This window comes from Acromyrmex echinatior, chromosome 2 (genome assembly GCF_024713525.1).
Source record: "Acromyrmex echinatior isolate Ae372 chromosome 2, ASM2471352v2, whole genome shotgun sequence".
Taxonomy (NCBI): Eukaryota; Metazoa; Arthropoda; class Insecta; order Hymenoptera; family Formicidae; genus Acromyrmex; species Acromyrmex echinatior.
Genome location: NC_141853.1, coordinates 12,121,744 through 12,148,690, shown reverse-complemented (window position 1 = coordinate 12,148,690; position 26,947 = coordinate 12,121,744). Strand labels below are relative to the sequence as shown.

General features: G+C 35.1%; 1 protein-coding gene across 15 annotated transcripts in view; it reads left to right on the top strand.

Moving 5' to 3' along the window:
* Positions 1-26,729, top strand: part of LOC105147129 (uncharacterized) — a 42,275-nt gene extending 15,546 nt beyond the window's left edge. For 5 of the 15 annotated variants that reach the window (XM_087403042.1, XM_087403045.1, XM_087403044.1 and 2 more), the window contains 15 exons: positions 4,012-4,325; positions 5,170-5,460; positions 9,431-9,622; positions 9,719-10,232; positions 10,305-10,538; positions 10,625-10,921; positions 11,190-11,324; positions 11,697-12,442; positions 12,628-12,817; positions 13,110-13,418; positions 14,507-14,543; positions 15,862-16,004; positions 20,343-20,777; positions 21,070-21,543; positions 21,653-26,729. In XM_087403042.1, coding sequence (XP_087259168.1) covers positions 4,051-4,325; positions 5,170-5,460; positions 9,431-9,622; positions 9,719-10,232; positions 10,305-10,538; positions 10,625-10,921; positions 11,190-11,324; positions 11,697-12,442; positions 12,628-12,817; positions 13,110-13,418; positions 14,507-14,543; positions 15,862-16,004; positions 20,343-20,777; positions 21,070-21,543; positions 21,653-21,724 — 4,344 coding nt within the window. In that variant the 5' untranslated portion in view covers positions 4,012-4,050 and the 3' untranslated portion in view covers positions 21,725-26,729. Of the gene's footprint in view, positions 1-3,996; positions 4,326-5,169; positions 5,461-9,430; positions 9,623-9,718; positions 10,233-10,304; positions 10,539-10,624; positions 10,922-11,189; positions 11,325-11,696; positions 12,443-12,627; positions 12,818-13,109; positions 13,419-14,506; positions 14,544-15,861; positions 16,005-19,369; positions 19,909-20,248; positions 20,255-20,342; positions 20,778-21,069; positions 21,544-21,652 lie in introns of those variants that run through there. The other 10 variants (XM_087403055.1, XM_087403051.1, XM_087403048.1 and 7 more) reach the window with 10 other exon arrangements.
* Positions 26,730-26,947: the final 218 nt, after the last annotated feature.

Sequence of the window (26,947 nt, the reverse complement as noted above, 5' to 3'; positions counted from 1 at the left end):
AATTTTATAATTCTTCAAAAATTCGTCGTTTGAACTTGTATTATAGAAAAATTAAAAAGTATTAGGTGCGCAACTAAGTTCTCGCTGTTATTTTGATGCATTTTCATCAAAATAACAGCGAGAACTTAGTTGCGCACCTAATATATATGATATAAAAAGTGATATAAAGTTGAAACTTTTATGGTATAAGCACAACAGACTTTGCGGACTCGTGATTAAATATGATACTAATGGGAGGTGATGATCAGACATCTGTGTTTCACGCTGGAACACACAGCGAGAATTACGGACATTTCTCTTAGGGTAAAATTAGCTTCGCCGGTGCAATCTTCCTCCATTCCAGTAGGTGATCACATGTCCCGTCATATATATGATGGAAGATTCATGGAGGTCCCATTGTTACATAGAACGAGGAGAAGGCTGGTAACGCCGTCGCGTCGGCGTTCGTTCATCCCGCTTCCGCGCCAAGTAGGCGAAAGCGTACTTTTATCACTGTCGAGGAACGGAGGAATGTTCGTTCTTAAGTTCTACGTGCATAAGGTCTAGATTCTATGGGACGAATTATACGCTATTTGGGCCAACGTTCGCTCGCGTCGCTTCCGTAATTCCGGCTGCTTCACATTGGCGTCCGGTGAAGAGCAGTCGAATCTTTCCACCGAATTACGAAAAATGAGACGGAACACAATGAGACCGTGACAGATATCACGTGGCAAATTCTACTTTTGTATCGCGTACGTACCTTTACGCATTACACATCGTATTACGTAAAAGTCACGCAGCCGTTTATAGAACAAATCGTGCTTTCTTCAACAGCCATGCGGTACTGTTTGCATTATATATTATTACGTAAACTTATTCTTTACCTTCTCGTGCTTTTCAATGGGAAAATACTCCAATGAGGAAGGGAGAAACTGGGTACATGTAACAGAACACGGATCCACGGTCTCTCGTTTAGAAAATGCCACGTGAAACGACCGACGGGAATACGTTACCTGTCGGATGCCAAGCCGCGGCGACGGGCGGACGCGAAAGGATAAATCGAGTTCAGCTATGCGAAACTAATAACGCCCCGTGCCTGTCCGGCGCGGCGTTCCCTCGAAACGGCGCCGTTCCTCGCACAGCTACGTGCTTCCGTAAATGAAGCCGATATATAACGCGGGGGTATATAATATAAATTAGCGAATATACGGTGTCCGCTCGCTCCTTTACGTCGCTCCGCAATTCAGCGCTGACTCATGCTCAACTCACCAATTGAATACGCTGCGTACGATGACTCATGCACGCGTATTACGGTATCTCCTCCCTTCAGTATGACGAATCAGGATACGTTCTCGAAAAAAAAGAAAAGAGAAAAAAATTGAAACATCCTATTGTGACACGTTCTAAACTTGATTCAGTATTCTCCAAGTGTTCAATATTTTTCAGTAGATACGTATAGTAAATACAACAATTAATCTCCTGGGGGGGTTCAGAAAATGCAATATTTATTTATAAACGCGATTGCATCGTGAGTTACTCTTTTTCTATTTACCATCTGTCCCTCAAACTAAATTCGCGGTTACCTTACATCTGAATGCGCAACGTTTTTCTATATTTTTCGAAATAGATTGAACTAGAGCCCCTAGAAATAAGAGTCTGGCCAATGTTTCAGTTTGATAGAAAATGTACACATACCATACACGTACAATTACACTTGCACAATTGTATAACGCGTTTCACGCTTACTTACCTTTTATTTTTTTCACGCGCTAAGTTATCATCGAATTGATCATCACGTGATTAGTTACTAGTTGCCATTTTTCGTTAAGCCAAAAACAAATAGTACAATATAGAGGGAACAGACTCTTACATGTAGAATTTCTAGGTTGAACCATGTAAGTGTCATCAGCAGAATCAACACGATTGAGAACCCGAGACATCGACCGCGGAATTTTTATAAGTCCCGAGCGGGAAAAGTATTGTTAATTAAAAGCGTAAAGTTCATCTTGGGTAAGGCACGTTGAACCCGATGAGACTTCCCTCGCATCGGAGTTACTGCATAACAATAAATTCGGCGCGGAAAGTTCGCGACGGGGTTGGTCGGCTGCGCATAACGGGCGCTACTCGAGGTAATAACTCGAGTTTTGGAATAACCGTTTGCTCGCAAATTTCTCCGCAAAGAGAGGAAACTTCCTGTGCTTGTCCCAGCGATGTATATGTACGCTCGAGCCTATTGTGAAATGAAAGAAACTTGCGACAGGTAATTATAGTTGTGCAATTAGAGATGATTCACCCTCTTGGAGATACCACTGCTCTCTCGGAATTTTATGCAAAAATTCTCTAAAGCTCGTAAGTAATTTATTACAATAGATTTTTTTAAAACAAGTATTTTTTATTATTTCTGAAAAATTGGAAAAATCATTCGTATCTAAAATTCTCATAATTTTGTAATAATTTTAATCCTACGTCGGCAATGTGTGAAATTTCCACCCTTTGCATCCTAAGGTCTTCGAACTTCAGTACAAATTTTTATATCGTTTCGGAGATTGTATTAGGTGTTGGAATTAATTCGTAGCGTTTTTAATGAAAGAATGTTATTTATTTCACATGAGCATTAAAAAATACATTAATGAAAGTACTTCCCATCACTTGTAAAACGCTACGAATTAATTCCAACACCTAATATAAAAACTAGAAAAAATTTTGTATAAAAACTTTTACTGTAATGAAAGTAGAAAATCTCAGATTGTATTTTATTTATTTTTTACAAACTGAAATTTGTTTATCAGAATTTATAATTAAGTGTGTTTTTAAGATTTTCAGGGGAGGATTAAAATATAATGTTTGTCATCAATGAAAACAGCTCACTCGCGGAAGCATATTTTTTCAAAAATCTAGCATGATTGAAATTCAATTTAAATTTTAACGATTTAAGAATAATTTTGAGATCAATGTCGATGTATCTCGCAAAAATCTCTTTTGGATAATCTACCTCCGATAATTTTGGGCACGCAAGAAGCCAACCGGCTGCACGTTCGAATATATTACAGTCTCTGTGTGTTTCACCTCGTATACACTACTGACCCAACCCTTCTGCATGCGGTGCTCCAATCCCCTTTGAACACCGCGGCTCTGTATGAAGTATAACACTTTCGATGTCGTGCACACGAGTGGCGGCGCGGTTTGAGTGTCGCGTTGTTCTCGCACGAGTACGACCCCGTTAGAGCAAAGGGAAGAGATTTTTCATTCGTATACAGAGGTACTCGAAACTGCGGTGGTACACACATTTTCACGATGACCCGTTTAGATAACTGTAATAGTGATCTTTCTCTACAGGGGACTTAAAACTAGTAGCGCGAATCATCACAATCCAAAAAAATATGGATACGGATTTAACATCAAACATCGTGCGGTATTTATGCATATAATCCTCCAATCTCGTTGACATAAACATCATGGTGAGAGTTACATAAATAAAAATATGATTTACTCTCTTGGAGATAACACTTTGCACTCGGAATATCGTGCGAAGATTTCCTTAAAACTCGCGAGATGATTTTATAATAGATGAAGAAAAAAAAAAAATACACAAACGCCTTTTATTATTTCTGGAAATCAGAAAAGTCGTTCTCATGTAAAATTCTCACAAGAGATTGAAATGAGAATTTTTAATAATTTTTATCAATGAAAATAGTTCGTATACGCTGTGTTAATATTTTTTAGAGCATATTAAATACGCGAAATATTATTATCTTTAGAATATTTTCTTTTTAAGAGAAATATCATTTCAATCTTTCCGAGAAGGAAAACGGATATATCATTGGACACTTTACACGACACATGTGCAAGTAGATAGAGACATTCGTGAGACGTTGAAGAATACAAGGAGAGATGACGCGAGGAGACGTCTCTCGCCTCCTGGCGTCCAGCGTATACACCTATCTTAAAATGCGGGAACGCATGAACAGATCATCCACGTCACGTCTCATCCACGCCGCATTTAACAGCGCGAAATCCTCTCTGTGCCCGCAGAATGGACATCCTGCTGCGAGACATGAATGCGCCGTGGCGATGACAAGCCTGATCTTGGAGAACGCCGACTTGAATCGACTCTTTCCGAAATGCCGGCCTAGGGGCGGTCCACCCCCGGCCCCGGGGGCCTCCACGCAGAGCAGCCAGCAGCCGCATGACAGCCCCTGCCAGACGGAGGCCGCCGCTATCACCACCACCGTCACCGCCGCGACCGCCGCAACAGCCGCTGTCACCATCGCCTCTACGAACACGTCGACGAGCGCCTCCGCGATATCGGACGACATGATCGACCTCGAGCGCGACACCTCCGACAGGCAAGTTAAACCGATTTACCCAAGTGAGGGGGGAGGTAAGAGAAGGCGAAGCGGGGGGGGGGGGGGTTACTCGATCGGGTTAATCGAGCTAACTCCGCAACGTACTACGAGAAAAAGCTGAATGAATTTGAATCTTACAATCTAATATTATATTATAAGACATATATATCAATAGACAGAACATGTCTCTTTGGCGTCGATATTTTATAAAGGTTCATTTTACGTAGCAGAGCAGAGCAGAAAATTTATATATAATATAAAGTACTAAATACGCGCGGAATAATGTTATATACATTATACAATTGTAGTTTTTAACAGTACATTTAACAATAATTGTATCTTTTTATCCGTATCACTTTTTAATGAGCTCGTAACGAGCGGAATATTAATGATACGAAAGGTTTTATTTCTGTACATATTTATTATGCAATTATTCCACTTAACGTTTCATGCAAAATTATAGGATGGTTAATTATGTAATTGAGGAGCCAGATGGAGCGCAGGCGTGCGGAATGAAGATGAAAAGCTACATCGCGAGAGGAGTGTAAAACATAATTAGATTTATGGGCGAAGATACGTCGCACACCTTCGAGAGTAAATTTCTTCTATCAACTGTTTAATATAATTTTAAATGTAATTTCAAATTTTTGGAGAAATAGGTCGAAGTCGCATTAGTTCCATCGAACTCCTCAATTATAATCAAATAAACGTGCGCTGTCGATTCCCATCATAAAACGATGGTCCGGGAACGTTTCTTCTTTTTCTTTCTTTCTTTCTTTTTTTTTTGTAATTGTACTCCCTTCACCGATTGCCGATTGTTAAGAGTGCCAAGTTACGTTCGTAGGTATAGGAAACGAGCGAATGGCAGAAAAAAATCAGGTTCGCTGTCCCGTAGGACGGCGAGCGTGGTGCCCGGTTTCACGGTCGAGGGCCAACTGCCGCACGCCACGAAGCCGCTTTCGTCGAGCTCCTCCTCGGCGTCCGGACGTAGTGAGGACGCGCCACAATACGGTAGTCTGCCGGGTAGTGATCATCAGGGACAATCGCAGCAAGACGATAGCGGACCCGAGGGAAGCCCTGTGTACATTTTGACCTCGGCCAAGGGAGGCCCTAGCTATAAGCTTCGGGATTCGAGGTAATCAAGAATCACTTAACGTTCTGCAGAAATGTAATTAATGTTGTGTCGAAAAATACCGACAGTTCCGGAATATTTATTACCAACGGAAGTGCTATACTTTAGTTACCTTTGCCATACGTATGTAATAAATTGCTATTTCAATCGCCACACTTCGGAATACATATGAAAATATTATCATAAAATACTTACGATTAATGTTCTAAAATATAGAAAAAAAGATGAAAATACAACAAACTTTTAGTGAATACTAAATATCTTCTTTTCTGTATATTTGTAGTTAATGGGATTTCAAAAATTAGCTGAATGGAATATGGGAGAATTGAGTTAATTTAGTACTCTGTTCAGTCTCTACACAGAGTGTCTTAATAATTATTATTTTTTAAATATCTTTGAATTAAATATCTTTGAATTTATAAAGAGGAAAAATGTAACCAAAATAGCATGAAAGGGGCAACATATGGCATAATAATTTTTTTTCAAGCGGAGACGTTTCGAAGATTTCAAGGTAAAAACAGCTGATTTTCACAAAGATACGTTTGCATATTGCAAATTGCACAATTTCTTTATATCAATTAATTCAACTTATCATTCAGTGTATAAAAGTGTTGAGGTGCGATTGTCAAAAAATTAATACAAGTTTACGAGATATTTTATATTTCATGTTAAAATGTGCAAGAATAAAGTATAAAAGCTCTTGTAAACTTTGATTGATTTTTTTGATACCTTCATCTGAATATTTTATATAGCAAAATATTTAGAGATATCATATATATTACTTAAAAAAAAATCATGTAATTTTGTTCAAAAAACGAAAATACTGAAATATTGAAATCTTCAAAGCGCCTCCACCTGATCAAATATTGTTATCGCAACATGACAGTCTCCTTCTGTGTAATTTTGATTGCACAAATTTTCCTTTAGACTTCAATAAATTCGAAGATACATATAATACTTATTATGAACTCTACACAATATATTATAACATTATAATTAACCATATAACTATACAATGTACTTAAAAAATTTAGATAACGAAAATGAAACATGAATAGTAATGAAGAGAAGAGTCACAGTTTCAATATTTAAAAAGGAAACGTGTTAAAATAGAAATTAAAGTTAATTGTGGGGCGTTTGAATTACCAAGTTAAACGGTTAAATCGTGCGGAGGAATCGATAACGGGCGGCGGAAGCCGACGTGTGCGAACACTTGTGTACACGCAAAAGTGTGTTACGTGTCGTATCGCGACGTTAAATTCGAGCGTTCGCTCGCGATGTAACGTGTCCGTCGTCACGATGAAAGTCCATTTGACGTACGGTCTTTGTGTATCTACAACGGACACGAGCGCCCGGTTTCGATAGCCGATACAGTTTCTACAGAGGTTTCCACAGAGCAGTGAGGATTCCAGCGCGCGTCATGTCCATGTATATTCAATGGGGCGTTAATTTCAAGCTTAATACCGACGATATGCTCCAACGGAAATGTCAGTCAAATATCAGCCGCTCTTCTTCGCGTCTGCCGTTAATGTGTCGCGCGGGCTATTCGATGTATAGCAAACAAGTCAATAAGCCCGCGACGGTGTAATCTGCGTTCGGCAAATATTTTTCTCCTCTTTTTTTTTTTTCAGGCGTGGCTTCTCGCGACGGAATAATAACGTCTTCGTCGGCAGTAATATTTCGCGACTATTCGCGATTTACAACGACATGTTTCAACGTATTTAACAAAAAAAAAAATCACATTTCTGGTAAATATTGGAGTCATTAGAGTTGAGCAGGGCTCATTTAAAAGGATTTTGCTTAAACTCTAATAAAAAAAAATATGACACAATATGAATATGTGATAAATATTATTTAAATCATTTAACAAAATGGTTCTTTTCGTGTAATGATGCCTAATATATATCTTGTTCTAAAGCGGAAACTATTATCCCAAAGGTGCGCATAGTTAGATAAAGAAACGTTAATGTCTTTATGAATGAAACAAGTTGTAAAGAATTTCCGACGTGGTATCGGTTTGTCATTACTAATCGATTGGCACTCGAAAAGCGACTCGCTTATCGACAATGATAATCCGTATGTAGATAGACGCGCGTCCGAGTACCTTTTATTTTCCGATATTTCCGTTGTTCCGTATTTCGATCCGCATTTGCTCGGGTATAGTCGGCGAGCGCGGATACCCGATAATTTCAAATTATCCCATGAAGTTGTCCATTATTGGCGAAACTTCACGCGCGCAACATACGAGCGGAATTACCCGATATACCCGACGGATTTTTAAATCTAAACTTTTAGCTCATATCCCGATATGCGCCTGAACATCCGATATGCGCCTTAGCGATAGAGTTCGACTTATCTTCATTTTAAACGTTCTGAGAATTTCACTGTTGCACACGGAGCAATATCATTCTATTTCTGAGAAAAGTGATTACTCAATTTACTTTCTTTCTTTTAAGTAACGATTATCTTGAACAAAGAATATTTTCTTTATGTGGTAACAATCTTAAAATATACTTATTACAAATTAAACAAAATTCATTAGTCTTTAAATTAAATTCATTATCCTACTAAAAAAAGAATTTATTTCTTTTTTTTAAGCATGTTATAAAATTGATTGAAGAAACGACTTAACAAACAATATATAACCAGAACGTTGCATTAATATCATAATTTTAAGTGTGATATATAAACACATGCTGTATCTATACATAATAATTATACTATTGAGTAGGAAATTGTAGCATTGTGTGATACAAAATGTTGCCGTAGACACATTCAAGGTGGGAGAGTTTGGGAATTCAAAAACACCTCCAAAATTTGTGATTAAAAATTATGATTAACAAAACCTAATATTTTTTTCATTTAAAATCAGAAGCCAGGAGATATAAGCTTTAAAATATTCAAAAAAAAAAAAAAACAATTTATTGACGCAAAAAATTATGCGATAATAAATTGATAAAAACTCCTTCCCCTCCCCTGAAAAAAATCCTGAATATCCTTATAAATACTCACTGTCAGTTTATATTCAGCGGGAGGGAGTTTGTTTGTGTCTCAGGGCCCGCGGTCGATCTTGATCCGTCATTGATTCTTCCCGACGTTGGTTGGTCCGTAAATCGTCGAGGAGATAAGACCGAGTCGTTCCAAGTTCCAACTGCTTCAAGGCGACGGGAGCGCATCCAAATGGGCGCCACGGGAGTTACGGGGCTTAAAAGTCGCGCCCGTTTTCTTTCGTCTATACTACACCATACTACACACGTTTCCTCGTCGTGAACGCTTTGTCGTCGTGATCTCCGCATCAGCGGACCCGATGAACATTTTTCAATAAAGCATTCCAGATGCCGACAGGGCCGTATTACTCCCAAGACTGATAAATTGTGCGTGAGGCTGGAATCGGTCCGACCGAGCGCATCGAATTAAATGTAATCGTGGAAATGTAAAACATGGAACACTCCACGCGTCAACTTTGGGGTTAACTCTCTCTCTGCCTGTCAGGTCAGTCAGGTGTTCAATGTTGTCTGATCTGACGTCGAGTTTCGGGGATTCGCCACTTGTAATCGTCCACGTGCACAATTTGACGATACAACGGAGAGAATGTCGCTTATCGATGCAGTTATACATTGTACAAATATTGACCTCATCGAATCTGACGTCGAGATTTATAACGCTCCGAGCTTAATGATGATTTTATAAAAATGAGCAGCTGTAGAATATTTCGTTCGTGTATCCGTGAGTCATCTGTTTCGAAAGTTGCTTTCGATTGAATGTTGAAAATATATTGAATTCGATGGAAAAAGTTACAGAAACGAACCTGAGCCTTACTGGAGTATTAATTTTATATACGTGAACATTGACAACTTTGACGAGCATTAAATTCGAATAAAATAAGATGAAAATGACCAACGTATAATTTAGGACTGTTTTGCAGTCATATAAATCGTCATGAGTATGTAATAGTTCTTGTATTGTCCTGCAGAATTATAGAAATCGCTGGTGGCCGAGAGGTATTCTCGCAGAGCCGAGGGAAGGTGGCAGCTAGAAAGTCGCGATTTTTGGCTGCGTCAAATTCCATAAATAACGAGGATAATATTCAAACTGATAATAAGTTGTCTGTTAAGAAGAATAATAAGTCTCCTAACTCGCAGACCATATGGGAGCTACGAAGTCGGTAATTAAATTTATATTTCATCTGTTGTACAAAGATCTTATTATTATTGTCTATAACGTTCTCTTGTGTTCTATAAATTGTTGTAACTTTTTTCAGATGCGGTGAAACCAGAAAGCAACGTGCAAATCGAGAAGTGACGGAGACCGTGTTTGCCTCCGAAGTACATTCGGTGCGACGTAACGCTACAAAATCCATTCTCGATTACGACTCTCCTAAAAGCAACCGCAGCAATCGCATAATTAATTATGATTCAATCTTGAATAGCAATAATGTAGAATATACCATACCAAAAAGTATTACCGATCTGGACTATGGATTACCAAAGAGCTGCGTAGATTATCAATCGAATCACAACACCCCCGCGAGAAGTATGGCTATTGTCAGCGACGGCGAAGTTGTGGTATTTGACGATATCGATGATAATTGGAAGGGGGGGTTGCGATTCAATTTGCCGTCGAGCAATACGAATCAAGTTACGACGACGAATCTAGATTTGGAGACAGACGATTCGCAAAGAGGTCGTATTGCACCGGAACCACCGAGTTCCAGCGTTGGAAGTACTCCTAGTCCGACGACGGCATATCATCGCAATACTTCAGAATTTTTCAAAGTAATATGCATAACAGACACGTGCGTTTCTTAATTGAGAAAAGAACTTTTCACAAATTTTTAACTTTTGTAGGTTGTTACACCAGCGAGTGATTGCGAAGCAGATTCTCCTTCTCCAGAACGTAATCATAAGGTTGCGAGAGTAATTGGTGAATTACCAATCGCTCAGTATTCTGGCAGCCCGAGACGTTATGGAGTTCGTGAAAATACACAGCTTCCTAGCTTATTATCATCACCTTCAATGTACATGACACCGAGGCCTGGTTTCCCTCAAAGAGTATTGCCAACAACACCAAATCACAATGAGGTAAAAATATATATATCATTTATGGAATATTATATCAAATGGCTTAATAGTCTCTAATACTTCGTCCATGTATCTTACATTTCAAGAAGGAAGATACTTCTGCAGAAATCGTAGTAGACAAGACTGTGATAGAAAATATTAACACTGAAGATCAGCCTATACATCCTTCATCTCCATCGCCAAAAGTCGAAGAGGAAGAGGAAGATTCTTTAAAGCCATCAACTTTGCCTGCTGATAATATAAGCAGTCTTGTCTCACCGGGAGGTAGCACCTTCGACTATTTATATGAATTTTCAGAGACACGGAAAGTGTTAGAAGAATTCTTCAAATGTCCGGCGCCGACGAAAGAAAAGGAAAACAATATAGAATCCTTTCCTTTCCAGGTAAGTCTTTGCTGAAACATAAAGAATCCATAAATATTTGTTTACGAGATATTTCGTTCTTTTCAATGAGATCTATAAAATGTATGTCAAATAAATAAATATATATATATATATATATATATATATACATGAAAGTTAAATAATTAAAAAAATTTATAAGGTAGTGATATTAAAAAAAATCCAAGCAGATATTCGATCCAAGAAGATACATGCATGCATAATAACTAAAAGTTTGTAAATTGTAATTAAAAAATTACTTTTGGTGTAGGATCTTGATTATGAATTAAGAAGGCAAGGTGGAAGTGCATATGTTGGTCAACGATTAGCCAGTGGTCCACCTGCAACAGAAGAGGTTATGGTACATGAGTCTCCTAAAAAGCAACGGGCAGAATTTCCACAAAATGTAAGTATAACAATATATAAAGTAAGAAACATTATTTTGATAATTTTTTTTATATACCATTAATTTCGTTTCCTTATGTATTAGTTCAATTTATATAAAATCAATATTTATTTATGTATTATAAAGTTAAATGCAATAAACAAAAATACTTTTAACGCAAATATTATGTTTTTAACAATTCTAAAGTATTAATTATTAATGTTTGGAAATTATATTGCTTTCAGTAGTCACATAGATTCTAAATATAAATCTATATTTATAGATACAATTTTTAAAGTTACACCGTATAGCTGTTTGAAAAATTTTTCCACTTTAACGGTAATTACGATATTATGAAGTAAATATTTACATTTGGCTTTTTGTGTTCTTTAGACGGGTGAACATGAAAACAACTTTTTGGACCTCTCAGTAGGTACTGGCAGCAGTGAAGATCTTGGAGAGACTGAGGTTGGCTTGCAAGTGGGACACTCGCGTAATTTTACACTAAGTCCCGAGACAACCGATTGTGACAGTAATTGCGGTGACTTGGACAGCGAGGTATCCCTCATGATGATGGATAATGAATTGATGCCAGCAAGTGGCCTTCTCGGATCGGTCGGCGATTTGGGGAATAATTCGGATTCCCTGAGAATATACACTAGTATGCCGGTATTAGAAGACGGCCTGTCTAGTGGACACGCGAGTGATACTGACAACAATAATCCTACTGTGATGCTCATGAAACGGCAAATAAACGAGATAGAGAAAGAGATCATACAGAGAACTCGTAACGACATGTTAGGTACGAATGAGAATGACTCTGGGAAAGACGTTAGTCTAAATGTAACAAAGGATATTTTACACACGTTGAAGACTACATCTCCTGATCTATTTGTCGCGAAGAAGGAAAATTCGTATGACACGAACGAGCTCCAACTCGATGGATTGGATCCACTGGGCACGCCGCCGCCTCCGGCACCTCAAGGACGACAGAGTGTATCCTTAGAAGTAAATTGTGGAGAGGTAGAAGCAGCCATCAAAGATATTAGAATGGCCCTACAAAGGACTAAAGCTCTACCTGTGAAATCACCGTCGGAAGAACCACCAGAACCGAGCGTTAGTCCGATATGGATACCAAGGTATTTTACGTTTCGTTTTATGCGGCTAAGGGTATTCCAATTGTTAAAATTTGTCCATTATTTTGCCTTGGTACTTTTTTTACTTACCACTATGAAAGTTCTCCTTTTACGACATCGAATATACGTTTGGGATACCCTTTGGGATACCTCTGTGTTGCGTATAAACGCATCTAACTAAGATGCAGTATAATGGATGGCAGGCGGAGAGTCTGTATGGAAAGCAATAGCGAAGAATCTGATGCGCGTCGTATAGGTGACGAAGCTGATGTGGAAATTGAGGAATGTCCAGACGAAGAGGAAGCGGATACCGATCTTGAAACAGATCGATTGCTCGGACAACAAAGAACGGACGATCAAGGATTTTACGACGATAAGGTGAGCATATACTCGATGCTTAACAGTCCGTTCCATCATATTATTCTTATTAATTATTGTTTAATAATCTGTTTCTTAAATAAGGATAATTAGATTAAATTAAATAAGTTACAACACTTGTATTATCAATCATACATACTCTATTCACAACGTCCTACTAGGTAATATTGAGACGGTGCTAAATGCGTTTAAATTCAAGAAAAAAAAGGATACGAATAATCTACATTTTCCCCGTATTTTGTGCTATTCGATGGTATCGGTGTTCTACTAATATCGTCTTGGTGTTATGCAGGGGTGGAGGAAGCCTAAGACTAGGACTATGTTACCACCAATGAATGCGAAAGTCGCTACTCCAAAACAAACCCCTCCTAAATCTTTGAGTGTCGCCCCGATAGAAACGCTAGCGCCTTCCGAGCCCATACCCTCGACGTCTGCCTCGATCTCCCCTCCTCTTGTAGTGTCTGTTATACAATCGTCGTCTTCTAACGAGTGCGAAGTAGCCACTCCCGCGCAACCTACATCGAGTCCGCAGAAGACCCCAGTCAAAAACTCCCCCTCATCCCCTCAGAGCCTCAAGGAATCCAACAACAAGGTGAAAAAGGTGCCCTTTCAAATGCTACCACGGAATCTGTTTTATTATTAGTGACTATAGATATCTATATTTCTAGTGAGCTTGCGCGAAATAAAATAGCACACATTGGTGCATGATAGTACTATTCTTCTGTTGCTAAACGAAATACGTCCTAATCAGCTTAAATATATAATTTATCTGTTAATTCAAATGCATTTTCTAATAATAACATATTTGATAATTATTGACACGTTATTTATAATAGACAGTTATTTATTATTGTATAAGTTTTATAAAGATGATTTTCAAAATATTTTTTTTTACTAGAAAAATAAAATAGTTTTTGTTATATAATTAAGAAATAATTAATAAAAATGTTTAAGCTGATTTTTCTAAAAAAGAAAAGGTACTTTTTTTTATCTTATTGCTTTAGAGTTTTCCTTTATAGCTTCCGCTTATTATGCTTATTTTAATTTGTAACAGAAATATTAACGTTATTTATAAAAATATCGCATATATATATGTATGTATGTGTATATATATATATATATATATATATATATATATATTAGATTATTCCGTATCCAAATAGTGTAATGATAATGAAATGCTTTATATGATTTTTAATTATATATGCTTCAAGGAAAGAATCTAGAAATTGAAACAAGAAAAAAGTTATATAAACGTAGTCGTTTAAACTTTGTTTATATATGTATATGTATATATTATATGACGTTTTTTCTGGTTTAAACTCTAAATTCATATCTTGAAAATTAATATATAATTAAGAATAACTCATTTTTTCTGTGCTTTATAAATATAATTGTTGCTTCATAAAAGGAAGGATCAAATTATCGTAGCATTTAATACCTATCTAGTATTACTGTACTATTACTATTATTATTATTACTATGTTACTATAATAATTGTTTCTAGACGTAAATAGGAATATGTTAATGTTTATTAGCTTTCTTACATGGCAGTTGCTGCATGGTTAGCACATTCTACAGCTTAAGTGAGATTACATATATCATATTTACAAGATTTAATTGCGAGCGTATTCGTCAAAGTTTTATTTGTGCTATCATGCAAAATGCATTGTCTGATCTATTTTGCAGGATAAGGAAGGAAAGAAAAAGAGCAGAAACAAAGAAGGTACGATTGCATTTTTAATAATTGTTTTTTGTATTTCTTAGTCATTTTATTTATTACTATTATAATGCTAATATAATATTTCTTTTTCTATTGCTTGCTCGGATATATAAATTCGACATTCTGCTTCTAATCATTGTTTGATGGTAGGTACTCTTTATATGCATATAGGTATTTACACATATGTGCGTGTGTCTATACATACATATACAATAGAACATGCATATACAGTAGAATTTATTTAAATTCTCCATTTCAAGTTTTGTAAAAATGGGTTATTTCGTTCCAATACGAGCTCGTAACTGAGCTCGTAATTCTTATCCACATTATGGCGTCATATCAGTTCGGATAATAAGAGCACAACTTCAGTTTTCAGAACGTTAGTTCCTATCATTGAAATAACTAATAAGTATTGGCATAGGGGATAGCTAGTGAGCCTTTCTTATTCGAACTGTTCGGTTATCGAAATTGTCTAGTTCTTCGACATATTCGAATAAACGAAATTTTATTTTAATTATGTATATATATGTACACACATCCACATACATATACACACATATAAAATTATATAACACAGTTAGAGTAATTGTGCAATTAGAGTACACATTGTTATTGCAATTATTAGAAATAGTTATAATTCAGAATTAATTATTTGATATAATATTACTTGTTGGTTTTATAGTATTTCTTGATAATCCAATGTTTCTATCTTATTCATGTGTAACAATGCTTTAATACGTGTGATATGTTTTATCAAGATGCATCTCTAAATTTATTATGTGTTATCTATAGATCACATTCAGAGATTTGAGATGTTCTGATATTTACATTTCTCTATTTGTATTCCTCGATAAAGTCACTAATTGATAAGCGGTATTGAAGAGTTTCACAAGTGTCATAATCTTTCAAAGTGATGTAGTTGTACATTTTGAATGCGTGTACATCATTTGTCGTGCTTATTGTAAATTAAATAAATTTAATAAAAAATACGTAAATTAAATAAAATATATATGTAAATTAAATAAAATAAATTAAATATGATATAATTTCTAAATAATAACAGAAATGAAAAAAAGTAGTTAACATAATCGTAACAGAATAGCAAGATTATAAAAATTTTTATAATCTTTATGCAATATGAAGATATTAACTGAAGATCCAAACAAAATAGGACAAGAGGATCCATTATTGGATACTATAATTATGTCGTCTGTTAGACTGCCTCTATGTTCTTCCAAGCACTTAGCCGCCTTTGGCACACTACTTCATGATACACGTGGGCTCAAAAATCCTAAATGGTACGTGTCTGTGCCTCTTTCAGACTTGTTGGATGATCCATCAGTGTTGATCGAAGGTGTCCTATTCCGCGCGAGGTACTTAGGATCCACGCAATTAGTATGCGAAGGTCAACCGACGAAGTCGACCCGCATGTGTCAAGCAGAGGAAGCCGTTTCCAGAATAAAGGTACATATGTATATGAAACATTTCTTTTTATCTCAGAATTGAGATATATTCCTCTTGAACTGGTATTATACAAACGTCAAACGTTGCGAAAAATGTGTATATACGATTATATACAACTATGTGTATATAAAAGCACAATTTCTATTTATGTATATATACATATACGTGTGTATATATATATATATATATATATATATATATATATGTATGTATATGTATATGTATATGTATATGTATTAGGTGTTGGAATTAATTCGTAGCGTTTTACAAGTGATGGGAAGTACTTTCATTAATATATTTTTTAATGCTCATGTGAAATAAATAACATTCTTTCATTAAAAACGCTACGAATTAATTCCAACACCTAATATAATACTTATCTCATGTACAAATGGAACGAGTATATGAGGACTTTTTATACAGATTTTTTATATAGATTTTTTATAAAGAATTTTGTGAAGTGAAAAATCAATATAATCAAATATGGAGTACATAAACCATTAAATGCGATGTAATTTATTTGAAAGTCATATGTATTATTTTCTTAGAATGTTTGTTCTTAAAAGCAGTAATTATTAATTAAATGAAGATATCGCGTTTATTTGTTAGATAATGCATCCACGTAATATGTTGTGTTATATTTAGATCAGTAGCACTAAGTTTGGAAAACACATTATATAGATCAAAACAAGTACAGTTAGAGTCTATTCGTCGATTAAATGTTTCAATTGTTAATTTTTCAATAATGTTTTATTAAAACGAAAATCGAAAACGTTAGAAAATATTAGGGAGTATAAAATTGTTTCAGGGACTATTAGAATTAAACTATGAACAATAATAACGAAATTAGCAGCATGCTCTGAATGCTTTATACTATTTTAATTTGCTACTTAAATTGTAGTGAACAACAGTGCAATATTCTCATCTGCAATAATGTATATTTCATTGTTAAAGTTTTTAACTTTTTGAGGATTTTCAAAATTGCAATTTTTTCTTGGTGCAATCACGAAATATAATCTCTGTAAAATATTGCAAATAACATCTATAATATTTGCAAGGGATTTTCAGATTAGCGCCTCTTTACCAAGTATAAAATATTTTAGTTAAATATATTATATATTATTTTGAAACCATTAATTTACCTCAAATGGTTAAAATGCTGAAATCTTAAGTAAATAAGTTAAACCTGAGAGTTTTCTGTAGGAAAGAGTACTGTTCAAATTTTAAGACTCGTTTGTACCTCAATTCTATGGATATGTGACGAATATGTTGCAAAAGGACCATAGATAATTCACCAAAATACTCTCTTTAGTAAATAGTACAGATACTTACCATATTTCTGTTTACATAGTCCATATTTTTATTGGTATATTAATAATAAGCGACGATGTTTCTTTTTTAATTAGTACTTATAGTTTATGATACTTTTCAATCTTTTAAGGAAACTGTCAATATTAAACTCAATATAAAACAGTAAATTCTTTCCTCCTACTCTTAGGTTCTGCTCATGAGTAATCAAATGTCAGCATTTAGATAAGATAGACTTCTCGTCTCTGTTATCTTGTAATAATTAATTAATAATTTTTATTAGCGGCTTTTGTCGTTATCTAAGATGACTCTCCCCCATAGAAGTATCTAAATGCTGATTCTGTCTACCTATCTAATAATTAATCTAAATATAACTGTGAACTGGCCGTTGTGCAAAGAGGCCTGAATGTTTCAGTGTAGCGACCCCCTTCCTCACATCACCAACACCACCACCACCTGACCACCGAACACTGTCATCTTCTCAGTGTAACTTTGATGTGATTTCTGTATGTCTGTCAGTCTTTGTTTTTTTCCTTTGCGAATATTTAATTTATATATCTGTTGTCCGCTTGCTATGTCCGCTTTCCTGTAGATTCTTGATCAACTTTACGCACAAAAAATCCATATACTCGCGGGAGATATTTATCTATAAAAATCCAGCAAATTATTATACTGATCAGTAGAAAGGAAGAAAACTGGGAACGCGAAAAACAATCTAGGTGCAATGTAACAGATGGCTCTGTTTGAGACATATTTTAGGGAAATTACAAGAAATTTCATAAAATGTTATTCATAACTTCAAGCTTTAAAGAGATACGATTATATCGAATCGATAGCCCGATGATACTACGATATTCTGACAGTATCCTACAAGATTGAGCGTAATTAGTTCTTTATATACATATTCGTTCATTCAATTTGATTTTTCAAAATATAGATTGCTAAATATTTTTTTATAATATATTATTGTATCGCATGAAATGAGATCTTATATAGTTAAGTAGACTCGGATTGCAGTTCTTTTTTTGTCGCTACAAGAATATTTTGGTTGCATACTATTCGGGAATCAAGATAGAAATTATATTTTCATGGAATATCCGTTGTGAAAATCTATTGTGAACATATTCTAGTTTATTTGAAAAATGATGATATTAAGATTTATAGGAATTATAATATTAATTAATTCTTTGAATAGCGTGTGCATGAATTTGTTTAATTGCAAGGCTGCTAAGCTATGTTCTAATATAGGCAGTGTAAATAATGACAGAACATCAAGGATGAAGACGTTCCTAGTCTGTTAAAATTTTTTGGCGATTATAATATCTAATTAAATTACGTTATAGCTTTTTAATAAAGCCGTATTAAAACTCGTGCTTACATCATACTTTTAAATAACGCTAACAAAAGAACTTTACTTATGCTTGTATCTTTATATTTGTTTGAAAAGATACTTTGAATCGAAATTAATTATAGTTACGGAAAATAATATTATAATTTTATGTGTGATCACACAACTGCTTGTATTTCTCTTTGATTGTTCATTTTCAAAATGACAAAATAAGACAAATTGATTGATTGAAAAAAATTGGAATGCTCATCGCATTAACAGAGCCTTATCGTGCTTCGAGTTCTGAGTTGCTAGACACCTAGAGACGCAGCATCGCTATTAATACGTTCTTGAATTACAATTGCAACGAATCCGCGTGTGCTTGTCCATTGAATTTACCATTTTGTAACATAACATAACGCTTGCACGTTGCACAGCTTCCAGACACCATGAGCTTGTCCGAAAGCAAAATTGCATAATAAAGGTCGCATCGTGTGCAGAAGTGTATGCTACCGGACTAATGCATTTATATGTGTGAATGACTCGATCCGGCATACAATAGAAGACACAAGCATGACACTGTGCATAAGAGAAAAGTAAAGCCGTTGATATAGCAACTCAAGAACTCATGAACATTGGCTCTTTTGCCTCTCGTTCTGTCGGTGGTGCGTGGCAATGTGACTAGCAGAGCCTTTGTTTGTTTGTTTGTTTGGCGCGTACATAACGGAAGGATGATGGGCCAGTGCCGATGCAGGCAACACTCTTAAACTATGGGGGGCAGCATGGGTATGGTCGCTGCAGCATTGCCTCGCAAGGAAGCCTAGAGGAGGACGAGTGCGACTCGAGCGAAGAACTTATAGGAAGCGCTTCTGGTGGGGGCCAGTCCGAGTCACAAGCGCTTGGGGCCCAGCCGAAACTGGCCCCGATCAGTGGCTGCTTGGGGCCCACAACCGTTTTCAGACTACAGTTTCTTGGGTCGGTGGAGGTGGAAGAGGAAGGGGGACGTAAACGGCGTAAGCGCCTTAAGAACCACATGGTGGAGGAGGCTGTGACAAAAATAAAGGTCCGCCCTCATTGCCCTTCATCCCAGTGAACCCTCTTCGCTGTTAAATCCGATCGACTGCCCTTTGACTCTTACAAGAGCAGTCGTTCGACCGTTTCATCCCTCTATTGATTTTATATAATACTTATAAGAATCAAATCTTCTTACGGCCATTTCATCTTACAACTTGAACCCTTTTACGAATTTTATTTTATTCACCCACAAAACCCACAGCAATTTCCCATAATGCACTTTTCAGTTACGAAACTCGTATTACCTACGTATAATGCACATTCTTCATAAATCATAGCGACGAGTCTCTTGCAAGTTAAATGTTGCGTCAAAGTTAGGCGACTTTTAACTCTCAAACTCTCAGGTTTGTGATAGCGCCGTTAATGATTATGCTCAACTTTATACAGTTTACATTATCTTGCATTATTTAATTATTTTATTAGCAGTTAAGCGTTGTATTGTGTTGTTTAAAATACTAATATTATACGTATATATATTTATAATTAATTACTTGTTTATCTCTACTTTGTCATACATGCTGCTTCCTTATGATAGGCGCTGGTACGTAATGTATGAAATACATATATATGATGCAGAAATTCGTAGTAATGTAACAGTTTTCTAAAAAGGATGTGTTGAACTTATTCAGGCACCGGACGGTGACACTCAACCAAGTACGGAAGTAGATCTGTTTATCTCAACGGAGAAGATCATGGTTCTTAACACCGATCTGAAGGAGATCATGATGGATCATGCGTTACGTACGATTTCATACATAGCGGATATCGGTGATCTAGTAGTGCTAATGGCACGGCGACGTTTCGTACCGCACGAAATGGAAGAAGTACCAAAAATCAATCGAACTCCAAAGATGATATGTCATGTTTTTGAAAGTGAGGAGGCTCAATTTATAGCACAAAGTATTGGACAAGCATTCCAAGTAGCTTACATGGAGTTCCTAAAAGCAAATGGGATAGAGGATCATAGCTTTGTTAAGGAAATGGATTACCAAGAGGTGCTCAATTCGCAGGAGATATTCGGCGACGAGCTGCAGATGTTCGCAAAGAAGGAGATGCAGAAAGAGGTAATCTTTGAAATATGAGTGTATTACCCTTTCTATTTTAATCCAAAAGGAATAACTAATAATGTCTACAGTACATAGCGGCCCAGAGAAGCTGTACAAGAAAGATACTTTCTTGTCGATTAACAACCGCGATTTAACAGCCGCGAACTTGTTGGAAGTATCAGTTTCTCATGAATTCTCAAAATTGAATCAATTTCCCCAACTTCTAAGAGATGTAAAATGTTAATTATCGCGACCGATTTAAAGAAAATTTCGCAATTGTATTAGACTAAAGAATATCTCTGCTTTGCAGGTAGTGGTACCGAAAGCAAAGGGAGAGATCCTCGGTGTTGTGATCGTTGAGTCCGGATGGGGCTCGATGCTGCCAACCGTAGTCATAGCAAATTTGGCACCGGCCGGTGCCGCCGCACGTTGCGGTCAACTTAACATCGGCGATCAGATAATAGCGATTAACGGCGTATCGTTAGTCGGCTTGCCTTTGTCCACGTGTCAGACTTACATAAAAAACTCAAAGAATCAAACGGTTGTCAAGCTAACTGTCGTGCCGTGTGCACCTGTAGTCGAAGTGAAAATCAAGAGACCCGATACGAAATATCAGTTAGGATTTAGTGTACAGAATGGAGTGATATGTAGTCTATTGAGAGGTGGTATCGCCGAGCGAGGCGGAGTACGAGTGGGCCATAGGATAATTGAAATCAATAATCAGAGTGTTGTTGCTGTACCGCACGAAAAGATTGTTAATCTTCTGGCTACGTCAGTGGGAGAGGTATGTAAGCGCGTAAAATTAAAATATGGCTTTTAACGTGTTTTTTATTTGAAAGAATATTAGAAAATATGATTAAATGTATAAGAATAAAAGGATTTTTTTTTTTTAGATTTTGATGAAAACGATGCCCACATCGATGTTTAGGCTGTTGACCGGCCAGGAGTCTCCGGTGTACATATAAAAAGCGTTCAGTTGCCTGGCTGATGCGTAGTGAACAGACAATACATCCACCATCCACTACCATACTATCCGCTACCTTTATTGTACAGGTTTATTCTATGCAAATCGCTTTGTGTTTTCGATTCTTATGGGACGATTCGATACATTCACCAGCTCCTGCTTAGTAAACGAGACCTACATAGGTACGTCGCAGAAACGTTACTAAATATCTACTCAAGCATAATTTATATGATTATCAATTATTGTAAGAGATATACGTATAGTACTTATCAATGAGATTCTCTATAACACATATGTTCCCTGAAATCTTGCGAGCTATTGTTTCAATAACGGTCAGTGCATTACGTCAATGCTATTGATTTATCATCTAAGCGGTGTAAAAATTATGGTGAAATTGCCGCAATTAGGCAATCAGGCATTTGATTTGTTACGAGTCTAGCGAAACGATAGGGGAAAAAATATTGATTTTCAGTACACAACAAGTGGATGTTACAGAGAATCGCATTATTCGCGCCAAGAAAGATAGGTGATGCAAATGAGGCAGTTGCACATGATTATAAATAGCACAAAGCTCTTTACCAACAGCTGGAGCAGGGCTGGAACTGTATATTACGTAGTTTAATGACGTAGTAACATTTATAAAAAGGATCTCCTTCTATCTCTCATGGAGACACTTTAAGCTAAAGCGTTTATTTAATCTTTTTTATCTTTAAGGCCGGCGAATACTTGCGGCGCGATGCCCGAGTATATTAATTTGTACTAAAATTATTATCTATCGTAGTAACTTCGGACGCGTAAATCTCGTGATAAATAACGCCATAGTAATTATATAGAAGAGCACAGTAACGTATTCTGTACGAGAGGAATTTTTTAAACGAGTAAATTATAATACGTTTTTGCAATATATTTAGCTGATTTTCGATAAAAGATATAATAAATTGCGTATCATTGAATACGAAAATGTCATTGGACAAAAATGTTGATTCAACATCATGTATGCCTACATATCGCTTTATCGATGCCTATATTCTGTGGTATAATACTCATTTGTATCAAAGATAAAATTGTAATGTAGCACGTTTACAACGCGATATTATTTTTCAGAGGAATGTTTAAAAATTCTTCATATTATGCTTCATAAACGACTATCTAAATTGCGGGTTTAAACTTTAAAAATTTATTAGGAAATTGTATACTTACAGATATCGTAATATTTGGAGCAAACAAAACTTAAAATCTTTTTTTCATTGCCTATTTTCTCGCCAGTTATCGGTCGTAAAAAAATAGGCAATTAAAAAAAGCTTGAAGTTTTATTTGCTTCAAACTTTACGATATCCGAAAGCGCACAATTTCCTAATAAATATTTAAAATTAGTATGTTTTTTTTTTTTTTGAAAAAAATATGCGCGTATGTGTGTATGAGGTATGCGTGTGAGATTTAATTCGTATTTCTTGGATGATAATCAACTGTAAAAGCTTGTAAAAGTCATCTTTGTTCCCAGTATGTTACATTAATCGTTCGCTTTTTCGATCACATGTTGATAAATGTTGAGAAATGGCTGTGTATTTAAGAGTCTAGATTTTATAGACATAAGATCGCACGCGATGTAGGCACTTTAGAGTAGATGCCTTTAAACTTTTTAACACTTTACGTCCTCTAGATCTCTCTTGATATTTTATAAATTTCCTATTTATTTTAATAGAGATTCAATATCATCTCCATCGAACTCTTAATTATAAATCTTTAACTTAATATATATATATATATATATTTCTTTTATAGTACGAATTGTTCAAAGTATCATGCTGATTTTTTAAATAATTATCGATTAGATATTTCGGAATTTTCTCACGCCATTCCAAAGCAACCTCAATTTAGAAAATAATATTTTTAAGTGCTCTCATTTTTTTGCAGATTTCTATAAAAGAGTGATAAAAACATTTAAAAATCTATTCCTATCAATACCTACTTCATCAATATCTACTTTATCTAATTTTGTAGAATAAGGTTCTTTTTAATTCAGTTCTCCGCGTCCATACAAATTTAGTTTATAAAGATAGTTCTGATAATTAATCGTAAAAAGGCTTTTAGATGACACTTTATCAGCTTGCAGTAAGTCTTCACTCACCATGTATAATACTTACATGTAAAATATGTAAATTGTACTCGATTTAATGTGGCTTCACTGCATATAGGCATACAAAATGAGACATCTAACTTTTCCCAACTCTTGTAACTCTTCTTGTCAATGGAAAGTTTCTTCTAAAATATAACAGACTGACTTCTATGTATAACCCAATAAGATAAAAATTATATTGATTCCAGAGAAATGTAACTTTGGAGAAATGTTACAGTCGTACTGCTAAAAAAAGGGAAGAAAACGTCTCTTCTATATAAATACTACATGCCATAATAATCTAAGTTTTATCTATTTTTGCTGAAGATTTCTCACCTTTGAGCTATTCTGCTTTAAATATCAAGAAGTGTGCGATGACAAACTTTGAGATTCCTGATGTCTGATAAAATTTCAATGCCAAAGTACATTAATTAGTGAGGCGTAACAACGGGACAGCACATAATTTTTGACGAACTGAGAATTATTCAGATTTTGTCAGAGAATGTGTAATTATTTAAAGAATGACGTGTATCCTAATTTATTGAAAGTTAAGCTTATATTGTCTTCACTTCTGACATCATTCAGATACAGGGCATTTAAAGAGAAAGCGTTCATAGGATTAAGTAGGATATTTAAATAAATATTATGCAAAATATATGTAATAAACATAAAAACATTATCTTTTCGAAGAAATTAGGTTACGCTCGACATTCAAATCGAGAATTGTTTCTATTTATAAAATAATCAAAATTGCGAGGCATGTTAATTAAACATTTTTCACTTAATGAATACGCTCTCCAAAAAAAAACCATGAACTTTTTTTTTTAAACTGCCCGTTCAATCATAGAATTTATGTTCACACATAAGTATTGTAAAAAGTCGTACGTAAATTTGTTTAAATAATGAGAAACGATAGTTTTATAACAAATAAACTAAAATTTAATTTCAGAAGTGTTATGGGCATCTTTTGGCTTTGTATACATAATGGACATGAATTCTTTGTATCTGAATTTAAGTCAATTCTTCAATTATACTGATATTTTCAAAGATCTCTTATTTGCCATAGACGTGATATTTCCTATGGGACAATTCTCTGTGAGACGCGTGGATAAAGAATATGTATATACAATTTTTTTGTTGTCTAGATTGACTTAATGATGTAAAAGCGGAAGTAAGGCACAGTGCTGTAAATTGTTGCGCACAGCAAGTCTCATGAGGATAGTTACGTGAGAAATATCACATACAAAATATATATAATATATATAAATATATAAATAATTCTCCATTACTTCATTGAGGAAGGTATAGCGAAGTATATTACGATATTGCATATCATGGGGAACCGATATATCAATGTGGAGACCTTCATTCATTATGGATAAATATCTAAACAAATATGCAGAAAGTATTATCTTTTGCCGGAATCACCAGTCTAAGAGAATAAATCATGACTACGTGATATACGTTAGAGAAATGAATTTTGGCATAGAAATTTTAACCATATATTCGATGAGTAACACAGAGCGGTATGAATATAATATATGGGATCAAACAAGATGTGTTATATATTGGGTGGCTGAAACTTATCTAGTCATTACGCTAAGAATAAGATAAATATATATATATATATATATATATATATATATATATAAATATAAATAAAGAAAAATATATATATATATACATTATAAATTAATACTCAGCCATCGCAAGCCACCCTGACTGAATGTGTCTAGCCACATTTTAATAATGACATCTGCAATTCTTATACTGTCAACCTGACCTTGCGTGGTCATTACTTGTATGTTCATTAGAGATGAAATCTAATATTATTAAATCGTCATTATTATACAGTCTTCGTTTGTTGACTCAAATTTTATATTAAAAAGACAATAGATTTTTTTTTATCTTAATAACTTAATAAGTTATTAAAGTATGGCTTATTAAATTAAATGTATTTACGAGCTTAAATTAACCTTTACCCTACTAGGTACCTATAATTTGGTGCCTCATCCATATTAACGGGGGCAACTAGAATCAGTCCGTTTTTTTCACTTATTCAAAATGATTAAAAAAATCTCTAAAAATTCACCAACATACTTTCAACTTTCTAGAATAACTATTGGCGCTTCATTTTGGAAAATAATAAAATGTAGTATAATTTATAATTACCGAAAGATGCAAAGAAACTTGCACGAACAGGAATCGCTCGGTAACTAGTGACCCCCTTTAGTAGGAGTTAATATAAGCTCATTTGATATTATTTGTTGATATTCTATTAATCTTCTTCATTCTAAATTCGTTTTCTATAGAATTCTTTTTAGATTTTCTACGATTGTTGATAAATTATATTATATATGAACGAATGCAAAGTAAACTTGTTCCGTTTATAAATTTAAATAAGCATACAGTTTGTTGAAATAAAAGTTCGTCGTGTAATTATTTCCAAGCGTTACAAGACATTTACGTCAACACTCGTTCTTTTTAACGAGGAGATTAGCGAATGTCTAATTTATGGAATATTTCGCTGATGACAAAGCATGTTTTGCATCATCGAGCCTTACAAAATGAAAAATGATGATCGTGCAAAGTCAGTATGAATGGTAGAAAAAAATTCCAAAATTGCAGTCAGAATCAGAATCGTTATGAAGTAATTGAGAGAAAGAACTCAGCCATTCATGATAAATAAAAATAATTATATCTTACACACATATATAGAGCTTGCGCTGTAGCTTCACCAGTCATGAAACATGCTACAAGATATCATGACTGTCTTTATCAATGTTTGTGAGTGTATAATAAGTTATAAACTATAAGTGAGCTATTGAATGTGTATATGGTATATGCTAGTCCATATTAAGATACAATAAAATGTAATTTTGAATTCAAATTCAGACGCAGTTACTTTGAAGTAAGTACGACGCATCGATGAAAACGATATAGCTTTTTCTCGATTTTTCTTTTCTCTCTTAAAGGCTTTATTTCTTCAAAATATTCCACATGACATGTGAAGCAATGAGGTATATACATTATGAAGCGTTCATAAAAGCGGTCTAAAATTATCTAAACTATTAATATCATGAAAAGTAGAAGCACCGATAAGCCACT